Here is an 8,656-nt window from a genome sequence, read left to right on the forward strand (position 1 = left end):
GGGTGTGTCAGAGGCGGTGCGGTTGGCGCAGGATAGAGCAGGGTTTAGAGCTGTTGTGCATAGGGTCGCTATGAGTCGGAAACGACTCAATGGCACATAACAACAACAACAACAACAACTTCACTATATTTCTTGCCTCTTTATGTAGAGCCCTTAATATATATGTTTTATTATATATGTTATAGTCCACCAACTTCTCTGCAGAAGAAGGATGGGCAGTCCCCTCCTGTGTGATTAACTGCCTCTGAAAACCCACTGGACGGTCAGCTATGGGTCTGTCCCGACTCTACAGTACACAACATTTATTTATTATATATAAATAATTCTTTAAGATCTTAATAATTATTCCCACTTCTAATGAGTAAATAAAAGTGCAAAAAGATTGAGTAACTTGGCCAGAGTTACATAGCTAGTCATCCGAAAAGCCATGGTTCAAACCTTGAAGTCCATGTTCACCACAGCTCAATTTTTCTTTGTGATCTTTATTTTTACTCTTCGGATTGTTGCTTTTGTTGTGTACTGTCGAGTCAGAACTGACCCATAGCTGACCCTCTGGCAGGTTTTCAGAGGCAGTTAATCGCACAGGAAGAGATTGCCCATCCTTCTTCCATAAAGCAGCTGGTTGATTTTAGTCACACTCCTTTGGGATTGCAGCACAGCTTCTTGCCACTAGGTCACCAGTCTTTGGGTTTTGGTGATTATTTTTGTCTCTTCACTCTCAATTTTGGCAATTGTTATGTGTGGTTTTTCCTTTTACTTATCAAATTTTAAGATACAAAGATGATATAGTACTTTTATAATATAAATAAAACATAATGTATTTTTACTCCTGAATTTCCTCTCAGAAAGAGTCATACAAATGCCTTTCATAATATATGATTGGCACAGGACAGAGCAGAGTTTAGGGCTGTTGTACATAGGGTCGCTATGAGTCGCAAGCGACTCGACAGCACATAACAACAACATTTATATTTCAGGAGTTAAAAGACTTTCATGATGGGTTTCTTTTAAATCACTACAGGTATAATTTTAAATGATTTACTGAGATTACAGCATTACTTGTAAAACTTAGATTACTATATAGCAACAGAAGGTCTGGTGGCATAGTGTCATGTTCAAATCCTGCTCACAGTGCCCCCAGTGTTATAACCGAGGCCATCAGTCCATAGTGGGATGCTCAGATTCATTGCCAATTCACTTTTATTTGCAGTGCACACAGACTGTAGGGAAGAGTCAAGCCGTGAACACCCATGCGATGAGCTCTGTGGGAACTTTCCAATGGAATTCTTATAGTGCTGAAGACAGAGGTGGCATTTGCCATCGTGGGGCAGAAATCACGAACCTTATCACACTAGACACCTGCGCCTAGCCTTACTTAGTACCGATTCAGCAAAGCGGTACTGCCCTTGCTCAAAACATGGCAGGGGTTTAGCTAAAAACTGCTTATCACCGTGGGAGTTGGGAGGCGCATAGGATAAAAGTGGATAGATAATGAACATTGCATTGGAACAAATGAAGGAAAGAACTGTTTACAAGGAATATATGATTAGACATTAAATGTACAACAACAGCCACAACAAGAGGTACATTGCAAAGAGGACTTGGGAGGTGAGAGGGGAGGTAATTGTGCAGCAATGAATTAATATAAAAAAGAAGGTGAGCTGTGCGAGGGGGAAGGGAGGGAGAGGGGATAAAATGTGCATCAGTGAATGAATGAAAATCTAACTTTTCTGTAAATGTTCATTAAAATCACAATTAAAACATTTTATTTGAAAACCCCCCTCTGCTTATCACCTACAAGGCACATTATAGCACCCAAGTCTGCCTTGTTATGTATATGCAACGCATTATAGTATCCCACACACAGTCCATAACAAATTGTGCTGCTAACTCAGTGGGCATGCAGCTCTGGGTTTAGATCTACCAATGACTTGTTGAATGAAATATAAGCAATTTTCTCTTGTTACTTCTCTAAGTACAATCTCAGAAGCCTAAAGAGGGTTGCTAAGAGCTGGTATCGACTTGATGGTAATAAATGAAAATTTGTGTTGTTTTAATAGCAACAGTAAGAAGCTCCAAAGCTGTATTTAGTATCCCAAAACAATGAGACATTTTATTTGGAAGTGAGGAAGACAGTCTTATAGATTCCTGGAATACCAGAAATAAGCAGAGATGAGAGGAAATGATAAAGCAGAAATGGACAGAGTTTGCTTAGAAAACATTTCCTTTCTAGGAAGCTGCAGTGGGCTGCATTGATTCCTCCACCTCTGTGCTTGGCATTAGCATTCAAGCACTGCAATTTCCAACTGTGCAAATGACATGGGCTGAGCATGGCTTACAGGTTTTGCTTGATGGACTGGCTGTAGAATCTGGGCTGCAAGAAATTCTGAGGAAAAACAAAATGAAACTTAACAAGGAAAACATTGATAAAATGTTAGCTGGGACAAAGCTCTGTTCTGCAGAAAATTCCAGAGTCACATTTGGGTTAGGGCTATTTCATCCCTACTGTCACTTCAAACTCAATGCAACAGTGATGACTGAATAAGATATCTTTTCTTCAGGGGCCTCTGGTGGCCTAGTGGTAAGTGGCTGTACTGACATCCCAAAGGCACTTGACTCAAATCCACCAGTCACTGTGCAACAGGAAGATCTCCTCCCATGACTCTGAAAAACCTGCTGGAGGGTCAGCTATGAGCTGGTTCTGACTCAGTGGCACACAGCAACACATTTTCTTAATTTCCAAATGTCTTATTCTTCATGTTTCTGATTTTACTTAGTGGAAAACAGGAGCAAAGGGAGATGGACAGCATGAAATATTACACATGATTTTTAATCTGTTTTGAACTTTAGGATCTTTTCAGGACATTTTTATTGCCATGTACTTATTAGCATCGATTCCTTTCCAGAAAGATCCTTTTTAAAGATCCTTTTTAAGGCATCTTCCAGAAGATCTGTTACCATGTTAAGGAGATTTGACTTTGGTAAGAACTGTGGGACAACGAGGTTCTCTGACATGAGCTCCTCCCTTTCAGCTTGTCCTTTGTGACTTTGGGGCTTTTACAGCTAACTGCGTGGTACTTGCCTGCCATCCTCACTCTCCAGGAGGCCGCGATATGTGTTGATCTCACCCTCCAGCCTGGCTTTCGTATCCAACAGCACCTCGTACTCCTGGTTCTGCCGCTCAAGGTCACAGCGGATCTTGGCCAGCTGGTTCTCCACGTTATCAATGAGGCACTGCATCTGGGCCAGCTGGGAGCTGTACTGGGCCTCAGTCTCTGCCACCGTGCATTCCAGTGACTCTGTCTACACAAGGAAGACATGGTGAAAAGAACTGAGTAGCACAGCCTCCTGCTATAAATTGTCTGTATCAAAAGCTTGTCTCAGGTATTTTCTAGCTAGTGACTTGCTTAGCTGCTGTAAGCTCAAATTTGACCATATGTAAAACGAGGAATACAAAGTACCTATCTCATTGGATGGTTCAATGAATTATATGCAGTTCCCATGTGACTTAGGACACTATCTGGCAACATTGTGAGGGGTTCCTGATTGTTAGCTATTACTATTACCACTACAACTCACATGGCCCACACAGAGTTACGAAGCATGGTTCACCTTTGGGAGGAAATCTGAGTTATCAATTCTTGATGGAGAGGCAATATAGAATGGTCAACAGAAGAGGTTCCCAGGTTGAATCACCTGGATGCATCTCCAGCTTTTACCTCTATCACCTGAGCCTCAATTCTCCTAATCCGTAAAATGGAATCAGTAAAGGGATTTACCCCATAAGATTATTGTGAAGATTAAATTAGCATTGTGCCTCTCACAGGATGAATGCTCAGCTATTTATTATTCATCTAGTTATTCTCTGTAGTATTAACAGGGCACACAAAGGGTGCCTGCCTAATCTAAATAATGTGACTTGAATACATGGTGTAGTTTTTGCTTGGCTGGACTATTGTGTAGGATCAAGTCAAAAGGTGGATTGATGCCAGAAAACTGCAGGAAGAAAAATCTGAAAATGGTTCTTTGTTTTAGAGATGCTGGTGAGTCTGGAAAATTAGCCTAAATTAAGAGAGAACCAAAGCTCATCATCATGCTCTGCACTCTAGATGGAGAGGTCCCTGTTTCTCTTGCTGTCTCTGAAAGGTGCTGTGGGATCGTGCTCAATTAAGCCCACAGGGAAGGCCAGGGAATTCCTGGAGCAGTAAAAGCTGTTGACCTGCCCTTCCTGCTTTCAGCTGGGTAAGAAGCCGTGCTCCAGAGGGGCAGGGTAATGCAACCCTCTGTAACTTGGGAATCCTTTGCCATGTGAACTTGAGTCTCTCCTTTGGGTATGGAAGATGAGAGAATAAATGTCTCTGGGTCTACTTGATCAGTAACAAAACAGTTCTCTTTCCACTGGCCTACCAAATTTTGTTGAGCTTGGAGCTCAATCTCCAGAGCATTGGCCGTACGTTTCAGTTCTAAGATCTCCGTCTGGCAGCCTTGCAACTGCTCTGCGCTGGACAGCTGCTGCTGATTCAGTTCCTCTGTCTGCAACAGAGACATGGTTAAGGAAAGCAACCAAGACAGAAATCTGGAAATCTGCTGTTGTGTGAAAGCTCTAGTCACTGACCTGAGCAACAAACCATTCCTCCACGTCTCTGCGGTTATTGGCGAGCACCATTTCGTACTGACAGCGCATCTCATCCAGGACCCTGTTGAGGTCAGTCGTGGGAGTAGTTTCTAGCTCTACATTGAGCTGGTCACCAAGCTGTTCACGAAGCAAGTTAACCTCCTGAAAGGGAAGAGGGTAAGGAATGTCATGAAGTGCGTTGGAGGGGAACCAGTTTGATAGGATTGCTTCCCAATGTCATCATATTTATTTTGGTGGCTTTGGTGTTTGTTTTTAACAGTGGCTAACGTACGGAGTATAGACTCAGGTAGTCAGCTTTTGACTGTCTTGTTACCACTTATCCATGCCTCTGCTATTCTGAAAAATGTATATAACGTGGTTATTGTCATGTGCCTTCAAGCTGGAATCAACTTGTAGCTGACTCTCCAGTGGGTTTCCAGAGGCAATAAATTACACAGGAGGAGATTGCCCATCTTTCTATCACAGAGCAGCTGGTGAAGTCAAACCACTTGTCTTTGGGATTGCAGGCAGTTTTTTATTCCTAGGCCACCAGATATAATTATCATCAATCTATTGAGATGGATTGACACAGTGACTGCAGTAAATGGGCTGACATGTATCAGAGATGGTGAGAATGGCACAGTTAAGAACAGGATTCAGTTCTGTTGTTTATAAGTCATACTTGACGGCATCTGACAACACATTCTTTGTTACATTATTCCACTTTTTCATTCCCCAACCTTGTCAACATGGAATAATCATATACATTATATTTTATTATTTTAATTATAGAACATGTAGAATCATTTAGAAGCATTGCAGGTGTATCCTCCTCTTTTTTTTCATTATTATACTAGTTTATTTACAAAATTCAAGTACATTGTTTTCCAGAACAGATTTCTATTTGGCTCTTACTAGTTCAGTTTTGTTATCTTTTGGATTGATGTTTAGAGTGGCATAAAGCAATGGCAAGTGTTCATATGGTGCTGGCTAGAGTTCCTTTACACCATTTATATTCAGAGATGTACTGAAATGATGCAGCTCAAGAGTAAACTTGCCTGGAATAAGTTTGTTCCACCCTGAGCAACATCAACCCAGGTTCAGTTTATATACTTAAGCAATGATATGTGTTAGTTTAACTCTGTTACTCTCAGAGCCTTCAGGGATTTTGCCATATTGCTCACCTCCTCATGGGTTTTCTTAAGGCAAAGGAGGTCTTCCTTCAGGGATTCCACATGGGCCTCGAGGTCAGATTTGCACAGGGTCAGGTCCTGCAGGATCCTGTGCAGGCCGCTGATGTCAGCCTCCACCAGCTGGCGGAAGGACAGCTCACTCTCATACCTGTCAGAGCAAAAGAGATGCAGCCAGTGCTTCCTCCGCCAGATGTCTGTAAAATGCTGAGGTAGCCTGAGCAGTGGCAGGTGGGTTTAAAGGAGCCACATGATTCGTTTTTTCTGACATTCCAAAGAATTATAAAACAGGGTTCTAGAAGCATTTTTGTTAAAAATGATACAAAAGATATTTTGTGCACCAAATGTGAGTGTGCGTCAGAGAGGAAAAGAGAAGGAAGAGGAAGACATAGTAATGATTTTCAAATTTAAACTTACTTTGACCTAAAGTCGTCAGCAGCCAGTTTGCAGTTGTCAAGTTGTACAGCAAGTCTGGAATTCTCTGCCTTTGTGCACAAGATCTGGGGAGTGAGTTACCATGCTATAAATGACTCTTTGAAAGAATCCTAGATACCTAATAATTTAATTGCTATGTAACTTTCTCTTAAAATACTTACAATAAAATATAAACCAGCATGTTGTTGTTGTTGTTTGCTGTCAAATAAGAACTAACTCATAACTGACCCTCCAATGGGTTTTCAGAGACAGTGAATTCCAAGGGAGGAGATTGCTCATCCTTCTCCCACGGAGCAGCTGGTGGATTAGAACTGTGTGCCTTTATGTTGGCAGTGCACCTCCTTAACACTAAGCTACCAGAGCTAGCTGACATCCTACTTTTCAGATTAACAGTGTCACTTGTGAAGGAAAATAAAAGTCACTTTTGCAACAAAATCAAGAAATAAAGTAGGGTTTTTGTTTACTTTTTAAAGAAACCATGATGTTAGTGATTGAAACACTTGTGGTCAGCAGTTTGAATCCCCCAGCTGCTCTTTGGGAGAAAGTTGAGGCTATTTCTATAAATTTTCCAGCCTTGGAAACCCTATGGGGCAGTTACTCTCTGTCCTGTAGGGTGGCTATGACTTGGAATTGATTTGATAGCAGTGACTTTGAGACATTCTGCAGTATTCCTGGCACTGAAAGCAGTGACATTTTCTTCTATGCTGCTGTTGTTAGGTGTCCTCGAGTCAATGGCCTTGTGAATGACCGACTTGAACCTTGTGCTATCCTACACTATCCTGATGATCTCTGATGTGCTAGAGCCCATGTTTACAGTCACTGTGTCTGTCCTTTATACTGAAGGTCTTCCTCTCCTTCTCTATCTTCCACCTTTCCTAGCATGATGTCTTTTTCCAAGGACTAAGTAGTTTGCATTATGACTGTATAGGGCCTCACCCACAGTAATAGTAATAGTAATAGTAATAGTAATAGTAATAGTAATAGTAATAGTAATAGTAATTCACAAACAGAAGAACAAAATGCTTCTACTAGGTAGAATTTTATGATTAGAATGTGACCCTTAATTTTCTGTGATTCATAAATATACAGTGTTAAATAAGAAGTGATTTTAGACATAGTACAGTTTCCCCTCAGCTTATAAATGATAAAGTTAAAGTCAATAGGTAACAACTTTGTTACCTTCACTTAACTAATTAGAGACATCTCTGGCAGTATAGTTTATAGTGAAGAGCACTGCTACTGCAAGGGTTCAAATCCACCAGCGGCTCTTCAGGAGAAAGGTGGACAGTCTTCCTTTGCTATTTACAGTCTCCAGAACACCGCTGGAGGGTCAGCTGTGAGTCTGTTCCAACTGGCCAGCAAAGAGTTTTCATTTAGTGGCAGCGCTCGGTTAATGGTGTTATTTCCTGACCATTGGCCCACTTGTTTTTCAACCACATCACAGCAGCTTTTGAAAACCCCCTCTCCCTGGCTTCCTTTTCGTACCTGAAATACTCTCAGGTCTTTTGTTCATCGGGTTGCTATGAGTTATGCTATACTCGATGACACTTAACAATAGCAACAGTATTAAAGCAAATCACAGACTGGAAAAGCAGAGGCAGTAGAGCATGGAGATACCAGACCTTTTGTTGGAGATCTTCAATGGTGTCAAAGTAACACTGATAGTCTGGACACACCAGGGGGATTTCCTGTTCGCACTGTTCTCGTATTCTGCATTCGAGCTGTGCATTCTCCTCTTCCAGGCCCCGTACCTTTTCCAGGTAGTTGGCAAGTCTGTCATTCAGGAACTGCATTGTCTCTTTCTCATTGCTGTTGAACACTCCATCCTCACACCACGCACAGTTCCCTACCAAGCACGGAATAGTACAACTGCCGGCAAAATAGCATGGTGTGAGGCAACCAGGTGACAAGCGGGACCTGGATAGGAAGGTTGGGGTCGGGCATCTGGACGTAGCACAGGCAGTAGGGTGGCAAGCAGTTTCTGCACAGCAAGTTGAAACTGATGAACAGTCAGAAGCTCTGGCACCAGATTCAGAAGAGTGGTCTGTAGGAGAACAGTCAGAAGCCATCCTACTGAAAGCAAAGAGCAGACCCACTAGATGCAGAACTCAAGCTACCTGACCCCAGAAGTCTCCTTCCTTCCTGAGACTATTATATAGCCACCCCCGCAGGTGGGTGTTTGTAGACGTCTCTGGATGTTTTCATTAGTGTTGTTGATGCCTGTCTTCTTAAGAGCATTTCATTAGCCTTGTTTATTTGTTGAGGAGAAGTTTTATGCCTCATAAAGAGGGATAACTTCAGGTTACTAAAACAGGATGTACACCATTCCCATGTGTAAATGGAAGGGGAGCATAAAATTCTTATTTCAGAAAATCTTTACAGGGGTCTTTTTGAAAGAATATGGGAAGAAAGAGAA

The 8,656-nt window shown here is 41.9% G+C and overlaps 1 protein-coding gene across 1 annotated transcript; it reads right to left on the bottom strand.

Annotated features, from left to right (window-relative positions):
* Nucleotides 1-2,286: 2,286 nt before the first annotated feature.
* KRT40 (keratin 40) lies at nucleotides 2,287-8,309 on the bottom strand. Its single transcript, XM_006889485.1, has 7 exons — nucleotides 7,863-8,309; nucleotides 6,223-6,305; nucleotides 5,800-5,956; nucleotides 4,616-4,777; nucleotides 4,408-4,533; nucleotides 3,083-3,303; nucleotides 2,287-2,386 (listed from the first exon to the last, which is right to left on the bottom strand). Exons 1-7 carry the CDS (start codon nucleotides 8,307-8,309, stop codon nucleotides 2,287-2,289), a joined length of 1,296 nt encoding a protein of 431 aa, XP_006889547.1.
* Between the last annotated feature and the right edge of the window lie 347 nt (nucleotides 8,310-8,656).

Source organism: Elephantulus edwardii, unplaced genomic scaffold (assembly GCF_000299155.1).
Source record: "Elephantulus edwardii isolate Elephantulus edwardi_28Jun2011 unplaced genomic scaffold, EleEdw1.0 scaffold00077, whole genome shotgun sequence".
Taxonomy (NCBI): domain Eukaryota; kingdom Metazoa; phylum Chordata; class Mammalia; order Macroscelidea; family Macroscelididae; genus Elephantulus; species Elephantulus edwardii.